The following is a 25,239-nucleotide window of genomic DNA, read 5'->3' as shown; positions in this document are numbered from 1 at the left end:
CCCATGTGCAACTGGGCCGAGAACCACTGTTCTAGATCACACTGCTGCACAGGGGCTAAGAGAACTATAGGGCTCTCGTGCCATGATTTCCTGTCATCCTCTCAATGGGCTTAAAGATTTGGGTCAGGAAGAAAATGGAGAAAGACCTTCAGTTCGCCCTTGGAAATAAGCTGTCCACCCCCCACCTTTAAAAGACACAGAAAAGGACAAGGTTTGGAGATCAAGTTAAATGTCCAATTTATTTTTATAACTTGAAACCAGAACAAACTTGGTTTTGAACAAGCGTACAAATGAAATGGCAGACACATGCTGAACTCAACATTGTGACATTAAGGAAAAAAAGAGGCCCAAAATCTTGTACAGAGAATAAAGGAACAATAAATATTTTACTAAGCCATATTGAAATGACCTCCTGTCATCTCAACATTTTATCCATAATAAAAAAAAAAAAGTGCCTGTTTCTTAAACAGAGCACAAATACCAAGCAATAATAAATAGTTCCAAACTTGTAGTAAAAGACAAAACCTCCAAGTAAACAACAAAAGCTCATACAATAATAGAAAAGGTAATAAAAATATTTTGCCTTGCCAGTACAAATGCAAACAACTTAAATCAATGGGACTTTGCTTTGCAGGGCTGAGTTACAAGGAGCACCAAAATCACGGGTTTGCCTGTGTTCCACGAGACCTTCGGCTGACAGTTACTTAGGACTGGGATGAAAGGCTGATTTCCTTACTTTTCACATTTTGCTTAGAGTAATTCAGTCTCCTCCTCTCCTCATGAAAGACTCCCTAATGGCAAGTGGCGGGTTCCAATTGGGGGCAACTTTGAACAAAGTTGTGGCAGTGTGGAAACCGGCCTGAGGTCGGCTGGGTCACCCATGCTAGAGGCCTCTCTTGGGATCATCTGCTTCCATGTTGGTTTTTTAAACACAAAACGGAAGCAAAGTTCTCTCTTCTCTGCAGTCACAGAGACACACAATGCTTGTGCTTTGAGATGGCTTAGTCCTGGCAATCTGGTAAGCTGGTGAGCACTGGCTAGCTGTTATGACTACAGGAGGGCCACCCTGGAGGCACTCTAGGACCTCAGCGGGGCATCCAAAGGCAACAGCAGCCCCTGGATCTGCAGGTAGGAAACTGCAGTAGGAAACTGAAATCTCAGCTTTCTCTCCCATTCCCTCCCCCTTTTTTTAACTTTGCAAAGGTAAGTGGCAAGGAGGAAAGAGTGCATTGAACAGAAAAGCTTCTGCATTTGGTAAGGAATTGCCCAAAAGGATGCTTGGTTACACTTTCATAACCTGAAATAATGGTTTCTTACATTTCCTGAAATAAAAAAATGGCTTCCTGATATTGGTATTTTATTTAAAAATGCATTATTCCCTCATCCAAAAGACCACCACTTTATCTTAAAGCTACTTGGCTTTACAAAAAAAAATTAAAATAGAGGATTAGGGGAGGAACAGATAACGAAGAAAGAAATTAAATAAAAAATGAAAAAAAAAAATAAAGGACCAATGGAGGATGAAGGATGGAGAGGAAACACAGGGGAAGGAGAGAGAACGAGATATGGAAAGGCACCAAATTCATCCCAGGCCCTGGCATTCGGAAACTGACGGAATGTAGGTTTCAGAGAGCAAAGCAGCAAAGCAGGGAAGAAAGACAAGAGGCCAACACTCTCCACGGCACGAAAGGTCCTGGCTGTGATGGAGTCTCCTTCCTGAAATCCAATTTGTACCGGTCTCAACAGCAGGTCACTTCACTCAGACCCAGCTGAATCACCAGCTCCTTTTATGATATTTGTGTTTGTTTCACAATTTCTCAAGGACTAAAGCAGCTCGGTTTGCATTGCTTTCTGCTGGTAAGGGCGGGAGAGGTGGTGGTGGTGGTGACCGCCACAGAAGTGATGGTAGAGAAGGAAGATGTTCTCTCGCTCTCTCTCCTCTACATCTGACATCTTACAGATGGCCTCTTAGAGAAAGGGAAGACAATGTGGAATGTTACTGACATCTTTACAAAAACTGATTTTTTTTTTTCCACTCAACACAAATAAAGAATTTCCCATCCGGTCTGCTGTGGCCACACCAAGGAGCCTTGATGCAAGGTTCGGGCGTTCAGAGAGAAGCCCAACACGAACGGTTCTCTGTGTAGGCCAATTCCGACAAAAAATATATACAACTAAATGATTTGTGAACCAAAGCATTTAACTACTTCCTTTTGTTTCTTTTTCTCAAAGGTTGTCAAACAACCCTTTTTCTCCTGTACAATAGGACTTAACATACAAATTTTTTTTTTTGCAATATTTTATCCTGCCAAATTAAAAAAATATATTATGGCAGCCTGTTTGTTTTTGTTTTTTTTTTCTTTTTATTTCCAAATTCACTAACAAAAAGGTACATTAAATCCCTTTAAAAGGACAAGCTTACAGTTAAAAAATTACGAGCTCCAGTAAAAATACAGCAAGTGCCTACATCATATGAACCAACCAATATATCCATTCCAGAGGGAGGCGGGAAGAGAAAAATAAGTACAGGTCAGAAATGTGATTTTTTTTTTCTGCAAAGCAATAACAATATTAAGCACTTTTTTTCTACATACTTTTTCTACATGGTGTAGCAATCCCCTTTGAATCCCCAAATACAAGTTTCTATACATTTTTTTTGAAATAAAAATTCAACACCCAAGGCAGAAAAAAATTTACTAAAACTCCGACTTTACAGTTACTGTGACAAGAACAAATTTATAGACCCACCATTTAAATTTTACTGCAACATTTTCAAGGAAAAGAAAAGGGTATTTTTTTTTCTTGTTTTGTAAAATGCCCAGGCATTCTCGATTATTACAAATACTGGTCCACTTTTACAGTAATCAAGAAATTTTAATATATATAATATATACTAAAACCCCGTCACCAAAAGAAAACAATATACACGCGGCCACTGTGGCATTTTTGTATAACCTATTAAGCAAACTTTGAAAAAAAATGATCGCTCCAACACACATACACACAATTTTTTTTACCCTTGTATGTACCCAATACTGTAAACGTATTTTTAAGACAGAGTGCACTAAATTTAACTTTAGAAAAAATTAGCCGTTGTTCCTGAATTGTTTTTGTTTTGCTTTTCATTCAACGATATCAACTTGTAACTTGTGTCACTTGAGTTTTAATTCAGCAGTAAATCACCTCCACTCCATATCTAAGCAGCGTTGTCCCAAAAACAAAAGGGGCTGAGGATAATTCAGCTAATGGATGTCCAAGGTTGTGCTGGGTTTATTTCTTCATTTGATTGGGTCTTATGGCATTTCATATCCTCTATCTTCAACCAGAATTTTTTTTTTTTTTTACTTAAAGTAAATGTGGCTTTGTTAGTTTCTAAAGAATGTACTTTTCTTGTTTTACTTTTTTAAAAAGTCTTTTCATTTCAAAAAAAAAGTTTTGCATTTGTCTCAAGAGACTCAAATAGGAAGATCAGTTTTCAAGGCACTCACATCAAATTGAATGGCAGTAGAAAAACTGTCCTATAAATTATTATTTTATTTTGTTCTTTATAGTGCCAGTATTGTGAATGCCACGCTTAGCAACACTGACACTCAATCTCAGCTGTCCCTTACAGTTTAACCCACCTCTGGGCCAAAGAGAAGAATATGCTGCAATTTCTTGTTTAGAAGCCATTTAATTTAAATGCAAACAAAAGCTTTAAAGTGCGGGTCAACAGAATTCAAATGTCTAATCTCAACAGTTCAATGTTTAGTACCTTCCAACCTAATGAGATAGAAAAACAAAAACAAAAACAAAAAAACCCTGGGAAGTAGCGCTGGGCACCTTCTGATGGAACTCCTCCCGTGCTTTATCAGTAACAGAGAATAGAAATTTGCAAGATCCCACCCCACCCATCCCTACAATATCATCAGTGTGCATTAAATGAGAGAACACTAACTCCAATTCATTAGGGCATTCGTCTGCTTGGGAAATGATCAATGACCCCTTGTAGCAACATAGGATTTGAGATTTACGTGGTGGGGGTGATAAAGAGAGAAGCCGTCAAGCCAGAAAACGCCTAAAAGAACACCGCTAGTTTCTTCCTTTTTGTGTCACTGAAGGCCACCCCATCTCCCCAAAAAGGTACCCCTCAGCCCATTTTATGTAGCCTAATCTACAGCGAATAGCAGCCATGGCACCCCAGGGCACGCCAATATTCCAAGAAAAGGATAGTATCTGCTGGTCATGCACAACCTCAGAATGCTGTCGGGCCATTTCCCAGAGGAGCCCTCCAAAATCCTCTCTGGCGGTGCTGAGTCTGTGGGGTGCCTCTTCTAGCACCACCACTCAAGGCTTCCCTTATGTAATATGAAAGCTGAAATCAACAGAAAAGGCCGCTTTACTTGGGACGACATGAGTGCTACATCTCCATTCCAATTCTGAAACAAAGTGCTACGACTTTAAAGATTGTTATCCGCTGTACATCCACATCCCCCACCCCAAAAACAAAAATAAAAATAAAAAAAATTTTTAAAAACTGCATGCCACTTTTTATTTCAGGACAAAAAAAGAGGAAGGAATGAAAAAGTAAACAACTTTAAAAGTCATTTGAGTGTTGGCTTCTTCACAAGAAATTACACATGCTTAGCTTAAATTTCAAAAAAGCAGCACCACCCCTCCCCCCAAATTATAATTTAAAAGATATGCTTCCCCTCTAACATTGCTTGCGAGTCATTGCTCAGGCTACTACCGGGTTTTAAAAAAAAAAATAAAGAAGGGATGGATACCCAACAAAATCTCTTAAAGGAATTCAAACAGAAAAAATAATAATAAAAAGTACCTGCACATGCCAAAAAAATTACAAAACCCAATAAATACAGAAATTATTGCACAGTTAAAAGGCTCCACAATTTGTACTGCCTTAATCAACCCTCGGGTTTCCATAGGACTTCGCAGACACAGGTTAGGTTGGAGTGCCGCCTCCCCTGGGCCCCGGGGACACGCGGGGTGCGGGGTGGCGGTGACACGGAGGCAAGTCAGGTCAGCATTCTCTCGGTTGGCAACGGTTCCACTGTACAGGTGCGGGGCGCCAGGGCCCGCGCGCTTAGCTCCTCTCGGCCTGCTCGATTTTGACGTCGTTAGTCAGCAAGTGCTCGCCGTGCCACTTTTTCATGTGTTTCTCCAGGGTGCTGTAGACGCTGAAGGGCATCTGGCAGATGTCGCAGCGGTACACCTCCTTGCCGATCTGCCCGTGCGTCTTCATGTGGCGCGTGAGCTTGCTGCTCTGCGCGCATGCGTAGTTGCACAGCTCGCACTTGTAAGGCCGCTCGCCGGTGTGGCTCCGCCTGTGCACTGTCAGGTTGCTGCAGTTCTTGAACACCTTGCCGCAGTACTCGCACGTGTCGCTGCGGCGGCCCTCCTTGGAGCTGGGCCGCCCGGGGCCGGGGCCGCCCAGGTGCGGGGTGCTGCCTCCGCTGGCCGTGCCACTGCGGCCCGAGAGGCCGCCGTCCAGCAGGTCCCCGGGCGGCGTGGAGAAGCGCAGGCTGCCGTTCTCGGACGAGTGCTCAGACGACGTGGCGAAGGGCGACTGTCGTGCGTCCGTGAAGCCCAGGAAGGGGTCCTTCATGAAGTGCCGCGACGCCGCGTAGCCCACCAGCCACTGCGAGTACACGTTCTCGGACGGGATGAGCGCGGCGGGCGGCAGCTCCAGGTCCTTCTCCACCTTGATGCGCTTGGCGGCGCTGTTGAGCCCCGGGCTGGGCAGCGGTGCGGGCTTGCGCGGGAAAAGCCCAGGGAAAGGCTCGGTGCCCGGCGCGAAGCCGCCCCCGCGCCCGTTGACCGCGCCGCCCGCTCCCGTGTCCCCGCAGCCGCCCGCGTCGTCGTCGTCGCCCGCGTCCCCGCCGCCAGCCGCGCGCTTCAGGAAGGCGCCGCGCTTCTGCTTGTCGGCCAAGAGCTCGCCATACTGCGGCAGTGCGCCCAGGCCCACGTTCTCCATGACCTTGCCCAGCACCAGGGCCTTCTCGTCAGCCAGTGCCTTGGCCGCGCCGCCCCCCGTGCCCGGGACCCCGGCCACCCCACCACCGCCGTTCTCGCGGTTGCGGCTCAGCTCCGAGTCCATGCTGAAGCTCGACTCGGGCCGGCTCTCGTTCTCCAGCAGCAACTCCTCCTCCTCCTCCTCCTCCTCCTCGTCCTCCTCCTCCGGCTCGTGGCCCAGCGACGGGTCGCTCTCATGGTGGCGGAAGTCGCCATCGGCCGCCTTGAGGCCCTCGCCCGCCAGCTCGCTTGTGCCGGGCTCGGGGGAGCTGGCGGCCGAGAGCCCGTCGTCGGAGCGGCCAGCCAGCGAGCCGGCCTTGTGCATGTGCGTCTTCATGTGGCGCTTGAGCTTGCTGGCCTGCGAGCATGCGTGGTCGCACAGCTGGCACTTGTAGGGCTTCTCGCCCGTGTGACTGCGCCTGTGCACGATGAGATTGCTCTGGAACTTGAAGGTCTTGCCGCAGAACTCGCACGACTTGCTCTTGGCCGGCGGCTGCGGGGGCGGCGTGCCGCCAGGGGGCATGGGCGGCAGCGGCGGCGTGCTCAGGAACGGGGACTTGGGGCTGGGCTGGAAGGGGTTCAGGAGCCGGTGCATAGGGTTTCCGCGGCCCGGGGACACGGGCGGCGGCGTGGAGCTGTTGCCCGCCAGCTCACGGAGCCGCCGCGAGAAGTCCATGGCGGGCGAGTCGATGGCCATGGGGTTCAGGCGCATGACTCGGTCGAAGGCACTGGGGTGCTGGGCAACGAGCCCCATCTCCTCGGCACTGAGGCGGTGCGGGTCCAGGTGGTGGCGCGGCGGGGGGCTGAAGAGAGGCGGCGTGCCCGGCAGGCGGCCCTCGCCGAAGCCCGGGTGGTCCCGCAGGATGGGGCCCGTCATGCGCAGCAGGTTGAAGGGGTTGCTGTCGCCCAGGAAATTCATGAGCGGGGACTGCGCCACGGCCTCCGGCCCGAGCGGCGGCGGGATGGTGAGCCGTGGCGTGAGCGAGCTGCTGGCCGGCCCGGGCTCCAGGTAGATGCGGAAGCCGTGCGTGTTCTGCGCGTGCTGCAGCAGGAACCACGCGCTGTTGAAGGGCTGCTTGCATGTTGTGCAAATGTAGCTGGAAGGCTCATCTTTACCTGGGGAAACACACGGACAGAAAGGCAGAGACAGCGTGAGAAGCAGCAGCTGGGCGCGGGCACCGCAGGGCCACTGGCCTGGGGGATGCGGCCCAGGCCGATCCGGGATCCCAGTGCCCTGCCTGACAGGGACTGCAGGGTGGCTTTCAAGCAGGCCCGGCCTTGTCTCCACCTGGCTGGGGGGCCGAAGAGGCAGGGTCTGTGGGCAAGCGGCCCTCGCCACCTAGGCACCAGCGACTTACTTCAATTGTGTAAAGGCCCGCCTTGCTCCCTCAAAGGAAAGGGATTATGAGCCCCATTACCTCCGAGACCACGGGAGATCGTGTTTGTGAGAATACGATCCAGTAGTAGGAATTCTGTCAAGGTTGGACTGTGTAACAGCCCTGGCAAATCCCAACCCTCCAGGATGCTCCACACCCGAAACCATCTAGGCAAGGGTTTCTCAGTCAAGGCACTAGTAACATTTACATCCTAATTCTTTGGGTGGTGGGGGCTGTCCTGCACATTGCAGGATGTTGAGCAGCATCCTCTGCCTGCACCCACTAGATAGATGACAGGAGCATCCACCTCCCCCAGTTGCGAGGACAAAAAATGTCTCCAGCCTTGCCAAATCTTCCCAGGAAGGGGGGCAAGATCACCACCCCCTTTGAGAACAACCAATTCTGATATTTGATTCCAGGGAGTTGTACAGAAGCACAAATCGAACTGTACCATCCTGCAAACTTTTTCTTTTTTTTTAAGAGAAATAACTGCAATACCTCTGCAACGTTTGGGATTTTTAGCTCTAGGAAATTCTCGTGTTTCCTACACCACCGTCTGTGCAGAAAGCACTGTACACCTGAACATGGATTCGTAGGAACAGAAGAAATTTAACATGCCGTGAAGACCCGCTACTACTGTGACAGCTGCCCCCACCCCGTGTCCTCACAGACACGCCCAAACACCGCTTGGAATTCCACCTCCAGACCCCCAGGGAAGGCGGGGGCACACTGGCCTCAATGAGTCTTTCAAAGTCCTCTGCCAGAATACTAAGCAAGGAATGAACATCCTCACATCTGACAGGGCAGTCAGGATGAACAGTGGCAAATGCTGACGTGTTAGCAACTGGCTCTGGTGACACACATGGGCAGCAAATTGTAGCGGCCACTCTTGGTACGGAGCCAAAACGTCATGGTCTTTGTCCATCACTGAGACTGTCACAAAATGGAGGCTGAACATTTCCTCCGGAACCCGCCTGTGGATGCCCTCCTGCACCTGTGGGTGAAGCTCGCCGCTTTTCCAGCATGTACCTCTCCTAATACTCTGCATAAAAGAGATGGTGCAGACAGGACCCCTCTTCCATCATCACACTCACTAGCTGGGGAAGCAAGAGGAACAAGAATCGCAGCTCAGATCCGGCAGAAGACACGGCATGAGAGATCTTGAAAGACCCGTTTTGTTTTCTCAAACTTTCTTCTACCTGGAAGATTTTAACGCAGATGCTAAAGTCCAGGAGCCACAAGCTCTGGTGAAGTCAGACGTGCAAATGAATGACCATACCCAATATCAGTAAGGTGCCGTGGGAAGTGGAGAAAACAGTTCCGTCTCACCCTCTCCACCAATCGATTACAGGCCTTCTGAACTAGGCAGACAGCATTTTTATTTTCCACCCACTAATTATGTTTCTGGAAGGCTGCACTCTTAGCAGTGTTTATAGGCACATAAACCTTCGTTTGGAAACCATCTTTTAAAAATCAAGTGACTCGGGGACCAAATACCCTGAATTCCATCCAAGGGCTTCAGTCTTGAGTGTGGCCTGTGCCTCTGTCTGAACCTGGGCTTGCCAGTTTCTGAGGGGCCGGGACCTCCCCAAGACATCCCATGCCTGCAGCGTCACAGAAGGCTTCGTGCTGTCTGAGGGGCAGGGTGGAGATTCCCCCCACGACCTCAGAACCAGTTGGCCCAGGACACCAACACTAGAAACTGAGCCACGCTTTTACGAGTTTGGCATTACATAGGGATTCTTTCCCTCTCCTCTCCTATTCTGTGTGTTTGGTGAGGAGAAGACGGTGGTAAGGAGGACAGAAATGAAAAAGGAATTCTGAAGTTCGGCCTCATCCCTCTTTTAAAAACAGCTCAAGGAGCACCTCTGAGGCTGTCTTCTTTCTCCAGGGTGTCTGGGTCATTTTCCTGTCTCAGTCCTCCAGGTAACTCAGTTCTCCCATGAAGGAGCCCCTGAGGGGAAGCCTCCCCACCTCGGACAGGGCAGGGACGCCTTCCCAAGGCCCTGGGTGACCGCGACTCTCCCCATCAGGCCACCCCAACAGCCCAGCCCTCCCCTTCTGTGCACCCTCAGCAAACAGAGGAAGTGCCCAGCTTCTCTGGGGACAGCATTTCTGTCCTCCGCTTATTAGTGAATGTACTTGGGGAACAGCAGGCCTTAGCTCAGACAGCCTCACAGGAGAGCTGGCCAGAAGCCATACTTAGACGACTCTTCACACCCTTTTTGGGAACGAGGCAGAATAAATAAGTAATAAAAAAAGAAGCTAGATACACGTCCCTTTCTGACATAGGAGTTAATAACGCAAATGAAGTGCCCCTTCCACCAGGGTTATAGATCTTCAAATTAAAGATGGTTCCTGTACCCTGCACCGCCCTTCAGCCACTCCAATTAATCAATTCACGGCTTTCCATCGCTCCAGTTCCTCATGTTTTCAAGTCAGGCCACCTCCCTTCCCCCAATCTTTTTTTCATCATCTCTTTCCCTGGGAAGTGCTCCAAAGCACTTCCTGTTTCTTGATCAGGGTGGCCACAGATTTTCTAGAAAGTTCTGTGGCTGGTGAGGAAAGAACGTGGCTATCAGAGGAAAATGCAGAGCTCCTAGGCAGGCCAGCAATGAAGGCGGCTCTACAGCCGAAATGGCCAAGTCACAGGTTTTTTCAATGCAAAATGGTAGTTACTGGAAGTCAGGTAGCTACACGTGCTAAAGAGCTCAAGTGTTCCCACTTCTTGTTTGTTTGCTTTAAATGCTTCTGGCTGGGCATGGTGGCTCACACCTGTAATCCCAGCACTTTGGGAGGCCGAGGCAGGCAGATGACTTGAGGTCAGGAGTTCAAGACCAGCCTGGCCAACATTGGGAAATCCCGTCTCTGCTAAAAATATAAAAATTAGCCGAGTGTAGTGGCAGATGCCTATAATCCCAGCTATTTGGAGGCTGAGGCAGGAGAATCGCTTGAACCCGGGAGGCGGAAGTGGCAGTGAGCTGAGATCGCACCACTGCACTCCAGCCTGGGCGACAGAGCGAAAATCCATCTTAAAAAAAAAAAAAAAAAAAAAAAAAAAGCTTCTAAAACTAACTTGGAGCAACATAGGGAGGGAGTTACCTGTCCATAATTCACCATCAGGTGAGAAGAGCGATGTTTATTCTTCAGGCTGGATTTCAGGGCCACCTGTCCTGCCCGGGAAGCTCTTACTGGACCAGTGTCCGTGAACCTCTTTGGTTCCAATACTTCCCTCTACACAATGGCAAGATTTCACTGCAGGCAACGGCCTCCAGTGCAGGATCTGATGCCTTCCGATATCCTAAAATCGCCCAGCCCTCAGAGGCCCACCCTAGACAACTTTCTTTCCAGTCCCCCCTCCCTTCTTTTTTTAATAAAATGTTCATTTCCTTATTATTACTCCATGGTTATCTCTTGCCCAGAAGCAGCCCTGAGCATGAGGCTTGCTCACTTTTAGGAACAGAACGATGTCAGAAAGTCTTTGAAGAGTCACTCAGAACATTTTTCTATTTGAAAACTTGCTAAATATTTTGAACACATGGCACGCAGTCTTGGACGGCTCATTTTTAAGTGCAGAAAAAGACCCCTAGTGAGCAGGCTGCTTCTGACTGGAGGCTGGCCCACTCCCCTTCCTGGGACCAGATGTTTCTTGGCTGTCACCCCCCCTCCAGGAACTCAGGGTCACCTGCCCACAGGTGAGCTGGAGGTTGCACTGTGGAGAGGGGTGACAACTTTATGCTCAGCCCAGACAGGCTGCTGAGATTCCCACTGATAGGTCAAGGCCTAGATTATTTAGAAGCGATTTACCCAGCAACATCAAGCCTGGCCTACAGACCTAGAAACGTCAGCTGCACTTGGCTCACTAAGTCACGCTTGGCGACTCAGACCCAGGGCCTCGTCTTCCCTTGCTTCTTTCGGTCCTCCTTCCTTTCTCAGACGTTTTTTTGTATCCATTGACAGAAACTCACACTGGATCTTCTTTGCTCCACTGGCTCTAGACAGAGCTCCTGGGCATCTTTCTCACATGCAATACCCTGGGTCCTGAGAACCCTGGACAGCAGCAGTGCGTCCATAGCCCTCTGCCTTGGTGTTCCCAGAAGGGGGAATTCAGTCAAGTCATTTAACCTCTCTGAGGCTTGATTTCCTCATCAGTAGAACGGGAATAATATACCTGGCTCCGGAGAGGGCTGGGGAGACCGAATGAGCTCCTGTATGTGGGCACAGCCTATAAATCGCACACAGCTATGCAGGCGTTACGACGGGTTTTGCACGTTTTGCTTTTTTATTATCCACCCTTGTACCTGGCCATGGATGTTTCAGGGATGACTTTCAGTATAATTCCAGCAATAATGAAACCCTGGAGGACATTTAATGCAGCCTGCCTCATGCGTTAGAGGTTCTAGGGAAGCAGAAACTTGCAAACATTGAGGAAACATCGTTTTTTATTATGATGCTTGGGAACCGACATGCAACTGGACTCCTGCAATGAAATGTGACTCTCCCTCTGCCATTAGGCTTTTTTATGAGCATTTAAATAATTGTTCCTCCTTATTAAGCTAGCTACTCTAATAATACCAGTAAAGGTATCAGAGATGTTCAATAAAAAACACACCTTTAATTGAAATTATTATCCAATGAAAAGGCCGTAATTGATAGTGGTCCTCCTAAGGCCAAGTGATACCAAAGGGAAGGGCATTCCTGCCTGGGTGAGATTTAGTGGCCCACTGCTGTTCGAGAAGGAGCAGCAAGGAGACACCCCCTCAACTCAAGCAGGGCCCGGGGTGATATCCCGAGGCTGGGGGGCTAAAGTAAGAACTGGGTCCTGGCTTCACAGGCCCCTCTACAGGTTGCAAAACATTTTACCCTAGGCATGGCATTTCCCATGCATTCACTCAAACCATCTTTGCTAACTGTGGCCTCGAGGGGGGCCAGGCAAAAACTGTACCCAGCTGGCACGTGAACATACTGATGCTCAGAGAAGCAAAGTGGCACAGCCAGAAAGGCGCAGACCACGCCCCTCTCAGGCTTCTGGACCCCTGAGCAGGCTCCAGGCCCACCTCAGCACATAGCACCACCTGAGGGATTTATCGTCAGGGCCTGTTTCACAATGAAAATGGCCAGGAAGGAGGTTCTCCCACCACACTGTGAGTGTCCTCCCAGTGGAAGGCACTGATGATGCTTGGATGGAACCCGGTCAGGTCCACCACAGGCCTTGACCCTGGAGAGGATAAGGGGAGACGTTTCACAGAGCGAGCAAGCGAGCCTGCTGGGTGTGACACGCCACTGCGGACCTGGTGAGGCAGACACCGAAGTGGCCGAATCCAGGGATGGGAAGCCGGATCCCAGGGCCCCCTGTGGCAGCTCCCTTCCCCGCTGTGGACTTCAGGGTACCCAGTACCCAAGGAGATGGCTGGTTTCACTGGCCAACCACTAAGTCTGCCTCCAGAATCCGTCTGCTAAAGATGCCGTCTCCACAGTTACAAAATGATCGTAATTATCAGTGTTATCCCTCAGTTGTGTAGACTCCTTATTCATTTAAAAACTATCCTCTTTCATGACGTCAGAAAGGAGATGTCAGCTGGGCACCTCAGGGGTCTATATGTTTCATGTCTATATCATTCCTGGGCATAGCCATCTGCAGAACTGATAACCATCCTTGCCTGTTCCAAATGCATTCTGTGAAACCTCAGCTCTCTCCAAGACAAAGGCAGAACTAGGGAAATAATACAGTGGTAACAAGAAGGCTTTATGAAATCCTTACCACCTGCCAGGCCCTGAGCTAAGCACACCAAGGACCTCTCATGCTGCTCCAACAACCCCTGCAGTACCCACCATTATCATCACCATTTTACAGATGGAGAAACTGAGGATGGAAAGAGATAGGGGATCCGCCTGGGGCTGCACAGCTGTCCACAGTAAAGCCTGTGCTCTTGTTACGCTGTTCTGATAAACGCTGGTCAGAAGAGCAGCAGACACACTCTGGGCAGGGATGGGGCTAGCTACCTGGGCCTCAGTATTTCACCTTTCATTTCAGCCCATGTACTAACAAAAATGCCAGAATGTGTTGCTTTTGGCTAGAATTGCAGTAACTCCATGAAATCACGCTGATTATCTCATGGCAAAAATAATAGATGCCATTTAGAAGAGAAAAACCTTTCAAAGCAAGTGGCCCACTGAGGGGTGCAAGTGTTGATGGTAGCAGCAGCGGTACTATGACCCACAAGACATGGTCTCCTCTGATGGTAATGTGCTGAACCAGCCTCTAGCTAAGAAAGCCACTGCCCCCACACCAAGACCTGTGGTAGACATTGCCAATTCATCCCCGCACTCTCTCTCCAGGCCTTGGACTCCTCTTTAACCCCAGGTTCCAGGCAGTCATTGCCAAATAAAGCTTGCCTGCACCTCTTTGCCATCCCTGGATCTCAGTACATGTTAAAGCCAGTAAATGTGGGATCAAAATAGATTGGGCTGAATAAACTTGATAGCACTGTGTGTCCTGCTGAGAACTACATCTACATCTGACTTTCATTAATTCACTGAACAAACAGGATCTGGCCACCCTTCATCTGCTAGGTACTATGCTGGTAGCTAAGGGTGCAGCCCACACTCCAGGGGGAGACAGGGAACCCCCAATAACCCATTCCATTATTTAATGCAAATTATGAGTGGTGCTAGGAGAAGTTCAGGGTGCTGGGAGAGAGAAGAATTCAAGGGCTTGACTCAACTTGGGGGTTCAAAACCCACGTGATGCCAGACCTCCTTCTCACATCACCTCATTTAGACCCCACCTAACTCTACACACAGTGACCATTGACAGAAGAAATAAAGGAAGCCCAGAGAACTTGGGTAAGTTGCTCAAGAAGAAATTACTGGCCTTAGATTATTTATTTCAAATTCATCTTCTAGACTCCAAGCTCACTGAGGACAGGGACTGCGCTGGTCTTGTGGACTGTTTGGACACCAGCCTGCAACATGGTGACTAATGCAAAGTTGCGCTTTAGGACTGCCAGCAGCCAAGACATCCGACAGACCAGGAGTCTTCTTAGCCTTCTGCCAGCGTGAGCCATGTTCCTTCCAGACGCACTTCAAAGCCCAGATACTTCGGCCAAGTTGCTGGACATCACAGGGCTTCAGGGTCTTCATCCATACAGTGAAAACAATACCTGCCTTCCTGGGTCATTCGCTGTAGGATGAGGGCTCATCATGGTAAAATACCCCAAATGGGGACCGACATGCAGTAGGCACTGGGTACATGGGAGGTGACAAGAGACTGGGACTTTCTCTGTGTTTTCTCATGGTCAGTGTTCCTGAAGTCCCACCAAGACAAGGACTAGACCTGTGAAGACACTGCAACTCCACAGTCCGCATGCCACCCTCCACACCAGGCCCCCTCCAGAGAGCAGGGCTCCACTCAGCAGTCTCAACAAAGGACGTCTCTTCCCCGGCAGAGGACACACCTAGCACTGCCCCCACCCTGAAGCCAGCTGCATCCCAACCACCAAAGCATGCCAGGATCCCAGGAGACTACACACAGAACCAAGACAGTATGCCATTACCTCTGCTGCCACCCACCCCAGAACCAGGGATGGATCTTCCCAAATCACAGAGCTGGTGGGGCCTCCCTGATACCCAGGACGATGTATCAAGCACCCCAGCCTTCAGGATCCGACCAGACTCACTGCCTGCCTTGTGCACACCCATGCGCTGCCCGCTCGCCCTCTCGGTGCCTCCCTTTGAGCAGCGCATTTTCACACCTCCATGCCCTTGCCGGTGCCATCCCTGCTTCCTGGAATACCTGCCGTTTATTCTTTCCCCCTAAAATAACTTTTCAGATCCAGCCTAAGTCCAATCCCCTCAGCATTCCACAGCATTGTATTTAGATCTGCTTCATACTGATCACCCTACTAGACTGTCATCTTTTGTCCTTGACCTTGGTGTGTTCAACATGGCTACAGCCTGCACGTGCCAGTGTTGCCCTTTTGCTCTCAGGTGGATGCTCACAACCACTTTGGAAAGTGGGTTTTAACTCGGGTTCTCTAGAAAAAAGAAACTAAGTCTCATCACAGTTGAGTGAGGGGCCCCAGGTCACAGGGCTGGTAAGTGGCAGAGCCAAGATGCACACATGGGTCTGTCTGACCGCAGAGCCTGTGCTGGGTCCAGACTCACAACTTGCTGCCCCTCACATGGGGACGGCAAACCCTGCTGTGACCAGCCCTGGCCAATCATTCCATGTGCACCCAGGATTGCCAGTAAGCCAGCCCGGGAGGCCAAGCTGCAGGCCTTCGAGGGCAGGAAATGGACCAGAAGAAAGAGGCCGCACACAGCGAGAAAACCTCGCTCACCCCATAGTGTTGGGTGACCGTCCACTTACCCTCATGGGACTCCTGCAGCAGAGGTGAGCTGTGCGGCTTCATCTGCCTGGACTTAATTCAGGATTTGAGAAAAATCCTAGGAAGCTGGGCCTGCACCCCTCAAACAAAGAGGCCCAGCATTCCCCTTGACAGCCAGATTTGCACAAAAACGCCAGCGAGTCTTGCTTTCCTCCCTCAAGGAGGTCATAGGTGGGGGTCAGGGAATGGGAGCGGGTTAAACTGTAGACACAGAGAATTGTCAGACAGAGCAGAAACCTCGAGTGACTTCTGAGCACCTGGGGAGGAGGCAGGCAGCAAAACTACATGATGAGGACGGGCACAGTGGCTCATGCCTGTAATCACAGCACTTTGGGAGGCCAAGGCGGGCAGATCACCTGAGGTCAGGAGTCGGAGACCAGCCTGACCAACATGGTAAAACCCCATCTCTACTAATAATACAAAAATTAGTTGGGCATGGTGGCGCATGCCTATAATCCCAGCTACTTAGGAGGCTGAGGCAGGAGAATTGCTTGAACCCGGGAGGCGGAGGTTGCAGTGAGATGAGATCACACCACTGCACTCCAGCCTGGGTGACAGAGTGAGACTCTGTCAAAAAAAATTTAAAAATCTATATGACAAGTGATGTTCAAGCCGGACACAGAGAACCGGATGTGCCCAGGTCAAGGAGGGAAAGGTCCACAAGGTAGGGAGCTGTGTGAGCACACTCAAGGTGCAGGGCACTGGGCCACGCAATGGAGAAAGCAGCTCTGTTTGCTGTAGAATGAGGCAGGTTGGGGGAAACGGGAAATGCAACCGAAGAGGCAAATATATACCCAAGAGCATTCCACAAAAGGGGTCTCCATCCAGTGCAGGCCTGGCTCATTCTACAGGGCTGTCCTCACTCCCGCACACTTGCCCTCCTGACCCAGGGTAAGTGTTGGGTGTACAGAAGACACCCTGTTCCCGAGGTGCTTTCCCAGGGAAGCCCTGGAGGAATATCGGGATGACCCAAGACCTCACCACATCTGGCAACTCAGAAATGGTATCGTTACAGCAAGAAATGAGAGCACGGCTTCACCATCAACTTCTCAACAAAACTGATTCCCTTGTTCCCTCCTCCCTTCCTTCACAGATGCACGATATGTCCACTCTGTGCCAGGCCCTATGCCAAGAGGAGGGACACAAAGAAATGAAGGTCTGTCCTCATGGAGCCCAAAGTCTAGAGCAAGAGGCCAGTGACTCCAGGAATATCTAGGCAAGGTTCAGGCCATTCAGTCACTTGTGAAGGGTGTGCCAAGCAGTGCGGAACCCAGAGGAGGGAGAGGCTGACATCCTGGGGGGACCACAAAAGACTCTCCGAGGAGGAGACCCTGGTGTTCGTTCAGAAGGGAAAATAAGAGTGCATCATGCACGGTGGCTCACGTCTGTAATCCCAGCACTTTGGGAGGCCGAGGTAGGTGGATCACCTGAGGTCAGGAGTTCAAGACCAGCCTGGCCAACACGGTGAAATCCCATCTCTACTAAAAATACAAAAAGTAGCCAGGCATAGTGGCAGGTGCCTGTAGTCCCAGCTACTCTGGAGGCTGAGGCAGGAGAATTGCTTGAACCTGGGAGGCGGAGGTTGCAGTGAGCTGAGGTCGTGCCACTGCACTTCAGCCTAGGTGACAGAACAAAACTCCGTCTCAAAAAAATAAAAATAAAATAAAAAATAAAAAAATAAGTGCATCATGCAGAGAAGGGAGGGAAGGGGCAGGCCTGCCAGAGGTACTGCATGCCTAAAGGCGGAGGTGGGACTCCAGACTCAAAGAAAGGAAGAACTGAAGGTGAAATTGAAAAGGGGGAGGTTCTGAAAACACGCAAGAAACTTAGCTGAATATAGAGCAAATTCCATTGCTGTAAATCCCATCATAGTGAAAACTTTCCTATTTTGTCCATGAAAAATTTCAAGCCCACACTCAAGGCCTACTCAAGTCAAGAACTGTTCAGTATAAGGGAGAATCGCTATAAACAAAAGGATGCAGGTGAACCCTTCAGAGGGCCACCCTTCCCAAGCTGCGAAACCATGAGGTATAAAGGAATGAAACTTAAAATCCAGTCTATGAAGATCACTAGCAAGGAAAGTGGTTTCTATGTTACCCTCTACAGCAGGAGTTCAATGATTCCAGCAAGCCTCACATCTGAATACCCTAGGCCTGTGAATCCACCTTCAGGGACAAGACAGTCCAGGCTATCGGTGGAACAGGGAAGTATTAAAACTGAACTATGGCTGCAGGTACCATGCACCCGAGATTTCCCAAGACAGTCTCTATTTCAACGGCTCAATTCTTTGGTCAGCCCAGGTATGCAGTTTCAGGCTCAGGAAACAGCCACCCAACCCCAGAATAAAGCAACACTGCCAGCCGCAGGGGTATCACGGCACAGGGTGAAAACAGTGGTGTTTGTCAGTAAGATGGAAGAGCTGGGGCAGGACGCACAGAGCAATTTTCCATGTGGCAAGTCATCTGGAGCATTCGTGAAAAACTACAGCACATTCCTAGAGGCTGTCTTTAGAGGTCCCCCCTTCGGATAAGGCACTGAAATCACTGGAAATAATAAAGAAGGCGTTGTCAGAGTCCCTTGAAATCTGCTTTCTGTGAACTTCCCTGAAAAGGGCCTACGCTGTTCCGGTGGGTTTTGGTGGGCCGATAGCTGAGCTCACTTTGATGGTGACGTTCCCCCACGCCGCCCAACATGAGAGTTTTCTGAAAGGATTCTAGAACTCTGGGGACAGGAATTTTGCAGAGAATGTGAAAGAGACGCACAGAGCAAACCATCCTTATCATTTAATGGACAAATAAAGAGGGAATTAGGAGATAAACAGGCAAGAAAAAGCCAGGAGTCGGCTGCAGGTGTGTGAGCGGGGACCAGTGTGTAGCTATTTCTCACTCACAGGTAGGATCTCAGTCTCCCCAGAAGCACCCTCTGCGGGCCTTCCTCCTCCTCCTCCTCCTCCTCCTCCTCCTCCTCCTCGAGACAGGAAGTCTCCCCTCTCCATAATTCACGACTTCCTTCACCAGGCAAGCCTCCATCTTTCCTTTCTTTAAATCCACAAAAAATCTCTACATTCCACCCCAAGAAGTATGGCAGAGCAGTAAATCTCATTTTAATGGAGTGTACGTTTAGCTCCAAGGAGATAATTGACGTTATGGAGAGCCTCGCCACCGAGTTATATAGGTTAGCTAATGCAGAGGGGACTCATTACCGACACACTACAAACAAGTAGTAATATATGTATATTGTTCTGAGTGGCGTTAGAGCAAAAGTGTTCCGGTCCGCAGGGATTGATAAAGCACAAGAAAACAGCAGATATGCACTTGTAAATTTGTCTCATTTGTCTCTGAAGTTAAAGGTTATTCCCTTGTTCTGAATTTGTAATAAAAACATGCTAGCCCAGGGTTTGTGGAGAATGTTTGAATATTTAAATTGTGTATAATGATAGGCAATTATAGGGTAAAAAACTGGACCTTATGAATGGGGGGATCACCGTTTGGATCACCAAGTGTTTTCTTTTATCTTTAATGCATTTTGCAAGTAATTTCCCCCCAGTGGGGTTCAGAGACCATTACCCAGTCCCACGACCACTAACCAGTAACTAACCAAGCTTCGGTTTGCCTGGGTGGATGGGCTCTTTTCCTTCTTTTTTCTTTTCCTTTCTTTTGTTAGTTTTATTTCCTTCGATATGCAGAGTACATCTCTCCAACCAAGGGCTGGTCTGGGGCTGGGGCTGGGGCTGGGGCTGGGGCTGAGGCTGAAACCGTGGCCTCTCTGTCCCCAGCAGGTCAGTTTGTCTTTCTGGGGAAAGACGAGGCTGGCCATAGGGAGAGGCCTGAGGCGCAGGGTGTGAATTTCCTCTGCCCCTGCAATGGGCTTCCTTCTCCCCAACCCTCTCCCAGGAGGAGGGCCGGGGGCTGGCGGGGAGCCCCAGCTGTGCCACCGGCTTGGGGCGGGGGATGGCGCTGCAGCTCCTGTGGCTGGAGCCCAGGTGCCTGCCTGGCCAAGTCCGCCGTCGGCCCAGGTTAACCAACTGCAGTGCTAGAGTAACTCCAGCCAGCTTGTCACCGAGCACAAAAGTCATCAGCCAGTGAATGTTCTTTTCTGCACCACAATTAAGACGAATCAATACGACGTGCCACAAATGGTATTTTACTCTCAATAAGAACTCGAGCTGAGTTTATTCAGAATATTTTAGCGCTTCCCCGGGGGATTTTGGGCCGACGCAGATGGCAAATAAAGTACTCAGCCTAAGGCTACAGCACATTATGGTAATTCTAATGTCAGATGTACTTTAATATACAGCTCTATTTAATCACCCCATTATTTCACATTTCCATATGAAAAACCTGCGGCACTTCAGCGGCGCTTTGCCTCTGCCACAGTGCCAAGCTTCCTCCAGCCGCTGCTGGCTGCCGGGACGTGGTCATCTCGCCAGGCACAGCCTGACAGTGCCGAAGTTACCGGGTGCCCGGATGCGCAGTCGAGCTGCCTGGTGCCGCTAGAACATCAGAGGACTCTAAGATGCACCGAACGCCACCATGGGAGGTTATGGAAGGGACAAGCTGCACGCACACTACATGCACACACACATGCAGGTTCACGAGAAAATGCAGGGGGCGGTGTGTGTCCACATAGCACACACACACACCCACACACAAACACACACACAGTGTACAGGAGAGAAACTAATGTCAACAAGGAGTTACACCCACGCTCCTAACACAGCCCTCTCCAGACACCAACACCCCAGCACAGTGGCGACTGGGTCAGCAGCTAGATCCAATCACACCGCTGGCTCCAGCCTGTGGTCCTCAGCAGCTGTGCCCATTGGTTCTCCCAGGACTGCCCCCCACCCATGAGGGCAGGATAAAGGCATCATCGACACCAAGGGGCAGGAGGAGGCCAGGCTGTTGACAAAGCCAGAGGGGAGTGCACGAGGTAGAGTGGGGGATGAGAAGGGCTGGGAAACAGCTGCCCATACTGGGTGACCTGGAGCAAGGAGGCTCCCAAGACGACCCCTGTAGGGGACTAGGGGCACTAGGGAACCTGAAGCCTAGAGGTCCAGGCCCAGGGGAGGTGGAGTTCTGTGAATTCCAAGTGGCAGGAGCACCTCAAGGCTGGCTGGGCTGGCTGGCAGAAGCAGGAGTGTGGGCTAAGCCCAGGAAATTACTCTCAAGGCACTCCAAGGAAGCCCAGCACAGCACCTGCTGACAATCCAAATCTAGATTTCCCAAAGACAGGTTTTGCTGATGGATGCTGGCACCTGACCCTACTGGGTGTCCCAGTAATGAGCCAACATTTAAAGCCACATAACATGGAAACAGTTATAGCATATGTCTTTAAAACAAGGCACTTGGGCCGGGCGCAGGGGCTTACACCTGTAATCCCAGCACTTCGGGAGGCTGAAGCAGGCGGATCACGAGGTCAGGAGATCAAGACCATCCTGGCTAATACAGGGAAACCCCGTCTCTACTAAAAGTACAAAAAAATAGGTGGGCGTGTTGGCATGCACCTGTAGTCCCCAGCTACCCGGGAGGCTGAGGCAGGAAAATTGCTTGAACCCGGGAAGTGGAGGCTGCAGTAAACCGAGATGGCACCACTGCACTCCAGCCTAGGCAACAGAGTGAGACTTCATCTCAAATAAAACAATAAAATAAAAATAAATAAAAAATAAAAAAATTTTTTTAAAAAAGGCACTTGCCTGTGCCTTTTTTCTTTTTTCTTTTTTCTTTTTTTGAGACGGAGTCTCTCGGCTTTCTGTCACCCAGGCTGGACTGCAGTGGTGCAATCTTGGCTCACTGCAAGCCTCACTCCGGTTCACGCCATTCTCCTGCCTCAGCCTCCCGAAAGTAGCTCGGGGACTTAGGCTCCTGGCCTACTTCAAGCATTTATTTTTAGTACAGATGGGGTCTCACCGTGTTAGCCAGGATGGTCTCTATCTCCTGACCTCATGATCCACCCGCCTGGGCCTCCCAAAGTGCTGGGATTACAGGCGTGAGCCACTGCGCCCAGCCGTCTGTGCCTTTTTTTGTCTTGTTTTGTTGTTTTTTTAGCTAGGTCCCATTCCTAACAATGGGGAAAAAAATCTCTAAGGAAAGGAGGGAAGTGGAAGGAAGGAAAGGAGGGAGGAAGGGCGGTAAAACTGAGAAAGTTCCAACACACACTGCCAAAACCACTGGCAAATTTCTCAAAAGCATCCGTTCACGAATAAGGCTATCAGTAAGCTAATTCTAGAAAGAAGAGTTGTCCTAAAGCTCGGCATTGGGAAATATTTCAGAGAAAAACTGCGTGAGTGTTTGAAGGTACAGATGTCTGACCTACCTGGCCATTCCAACTCCTACAGGTGCGACTGTGACAGACAGCTCACCACCTCCACTCCCACTGCCCGCTTCAGCCACACGGGGGGTCACCCTCCAATCAGGGTCATCCTGTTACTTCTTTTTAAAATATACTTTGGGGGTAAAATCTAACAATGGAAATTCAGTCCCAATTTTCAAGGCCGTTGATTCTACTCTTTTATTATTGATTATTCTTGAGCCTCAAAACAGATACTAATATTCCCCCAGGCTTTTTCTCGGTTGTTGTCAGTTAGAAAAAACAGGCTAGAACAGTGGTTCTCAACTGAGGGCTGTTTTGCCCCTCTAGGAAACCTGTGGCAATGTTTGGAGATATTTGTGATTGTCAAGACTGAGGGGCTTAGGCTTGGGGTGCTACTGGCATCTAGTGGGGAGAGGCCAGGGATGCCACTGCACATCTACAATGCACAGGACATCTCCCCAGCAAAGGATGAGCCAGTCCACATAGCAACTGTCCCAAAAGTGGGCAGCCCTGGGCCACACCCGTCAACTTAAACACTGGCTTCCTTGTGGGCACTGCCCCTAAATCTAAAGAAAATAGACTGAAAGAGAAAGTGGGGAGTCAGGAAGAGAGTGGGAAAGGGAGAAAGAGGTGGAGAGAACTGAAAAGACAGAGAGAAGAGGAGCGGCCCACACCATCTACTTCTGGCAATAAAGAAGCTGTGGAATCCCAGTCAATTTCATCATTGTAGAAATCATTTGAATTCCAGAGTTGCCTGAAGCTGAGAATCCAGGGCTCCTAGGGAACTCCGCGCCTTGTGAAGGGGGAAGGCAGCCTGAAATGGCAGAGGGGGCAGGGGGACTGCATTTGTCAGCAACCCCCTGCCTGCCCACAGCCCTCCACCAAAAAAAAAAAAAAAAACTCCGAGTGACTTCCCTCCAGAGCTGGGCTTGGCCACTAAGGCAGGGATGTCAGGGGCTGCCCTAGATTTGGTGGCTCAGCTGTGAGCCCTGCAACGGCGGCTGCAGGAGATGAAAAACAAATATACTTCCTGAAGTCAGAGATAAAAATACAATTTCTGCTGCGTATGCCACTCTCTCATGCAGCAGCAACACTTATGTGGGGTGACGGGGGGAGGAGGATGACCACGCAAGCTTAAGTGATTTTTTTTTAAACACGATCCAGAGAGATTACATAAAAAGTACAATTAAGGGACGCTCAGAATCCCGAGGCCTTCAAGAACGTGCTGCCTCCAGAATATTTTTAGAACAATCACTGGAGTGATTCTTCTTAGTTGTAGAAACACTCCAAATCAGAAAGTCAATTTTTCCTCTATTTGCAGAAGTGAGCTGGCTCCACTGGACGGAATGCGTGTGTTTTGCTTGGCGGCTGTTCATAATACTGTCTTGGCAGCGTTTCCTTGGAGCGCACACGGTGAACCTGGCTCTCGCATACAGTAGCACTTTCATTTTAAGCGCCCCAGCCACGCTTCCCTAATAACAGCCTGGGAACTGCAAAACCCCTGTAAGCCCAGCCCTTTAAATGGGGAACAGAGCAGGGCTTTCGGGGCCCCGCTCGCCACAATAGGGACTGTAAACTGGGGCTGGTGCTTTCAATCAAGAAACGTGGCTCTCGTTAGAAGGCGGAAAATAAAACAATGCCGGCACGTTCTGGGGAGCACAGCATGCTACCTTTCGCCTTGTCCTCACCACACACACACAGGCCCAGCCCTGTGGCCTCCTCTACCCTCCTGCTGTCCTGCCAGGTACCAGGTGTACCAGACCGGCTGAAATTTGGATGGGAAGGGACATGGCAACTTGGGAACCACACTGGGGTTGGGTCTGTGGGCCAGAAAGATCTGATTCTCCTGCTTCCTAGCCTTGGCTGAACATGAATGAGTGAGCTCAACTGTGAGCTCCAAGTTCCTTATCCATAAGTGCGAGTGACACCTGTATTGAGGATGGTGGGAAGATTCCAGAGCATGCATGGAAGAGTCCTGTCTCTGGTCGGTGCTCAATAGAGAATGCTATTTAATGATCAAAATGTAAATGAGTGAATGAATGAATGAGTGAATGACTGAGTGGATAAAAGAGTGAATGAATGAATGAGTGAATGAATGAATGAATGAGTAAATTAGTGAATAAGTGAATAACTCAGTGAATGAATGAGTGAGTGAATGAGTGAGTGGATAAAAGAGTGAATAAATAAATGAGTGAGTGAATGAAGAAGTGAGTGAATTAGTGAATAAGTGAATAACTAAGTGAATGAATGAATGAGTGAATAAATGAGTGCAAGACAGCAGGATGGGGCTAAGAGGGGCTAAGATGAGATGGGACTGCTCATGAACAAACCCCCAAACCCCTCTCTGTCACCGATCAGCCACCGTGGTCAGTCATTGCCACCAAGGAGTCGTCATTCAAAAGGGGCCTTCCAGGTACAATTTCAGCCCCTCCCTGGCATCAAGAAATGTAGTGATTTCAGCCTCTTAGAACTGGCTCATCACCACTCTCTCTGTTCACACACTCCTCTTTCTTTCTCTCTATGTTGTTTACAAAGGTTTCATTATGTTTTCAACTAATCAGAAAGGCCCCGCTAATACACAATTAACATGTGATTATAAAAAAAATTAAAATAGCTTCCAGAAGAAGGAAATGTAATTAAGTAGAGAATGCTTTTCAATAAGTGCTTGCTTTAACCCATTGTCAGAACACAGTCTACGTTCGTCCACAATGCCTGGAACAGATGCCAAGGGCAGAATGTTAAAAGGAAGTTAAAAAAAAAAAAAGGGACATTATCTTCTGGGGGAATAATAGCCATCAACTTGGCACAACATGCTGGAGAACTCAGATTCTGGCTGCAGAGGAGAGACCTTCCCCCAATCCTCTTACCTCTCTTTTCTGAAGAAAAAAAAAAAATTTACCTTCTAAAAAAATGAAATAAATGATTAAAGCCAAATCTAAGAGAGTAAGAATACATATAACTAAATAGAGAAACCAACAGCCAAACGCACACACTAACAAACTCCACTGCCAACAGAAGTTCTGGTCCAGACCATGAAAAGGGTTTGATAGCACTCCTTTTTAATCAAGTCTGTGATCATTTTGTTTCAAATCATTTCTGGCCAAATTTCAGAAGGGATCTGTCTTTTAAAAACCCCAAATCTAAAATGC

General features: G+C 49.4%; 1 protein-coding gene across 5 annotated transcripts in view; it reads right to left on the bottom strand.

Annotated features, from left to right (window-relative positions):
• Window positions 1–212: 212 nt before the first annotated feature.
• The window catches only part of BCL11B (BAF chromatin remodeling complex subunit BCL11B), a 104,251-nt gene continuing 79,224 nt past the window's right edge, over window positions 213–25,239 (bottom strand). For 4 of the 5 annotated variants that reach the window (XM_021940285.2, XM_017960318.3, XM_017960319.3 and 1 more), the window contains one exon: window positions 213–7,128. In XM_021940285.2, the coding sequence (XP_021795977.1) occupies window positions 5,084–7,128 (2,045 nt within the window). In that variant the 3' untranslated portion in view covers window positions 213–5,083. 5 annotated transcript variants of the gene reach the window in all.

This window comes from Papio anubis, chromosome 7 (genome assembly GCF_008728515.1).
Source record: "Papio anubis isolate 15944 chromosome 7, Panubis1.0, whole genome shotgun sequence".
Lineage (NCBI taxonomy): Eukaryota > Metazoa > Chordata > Mammalia > Primates > Cercopithecidae > Papio > Papio anubis.
The sequence above is the reverse complement of the archived record's forward strand: the minus strand, read 5'-3'. Positions and strand labels throughout refer to the sequence as shown.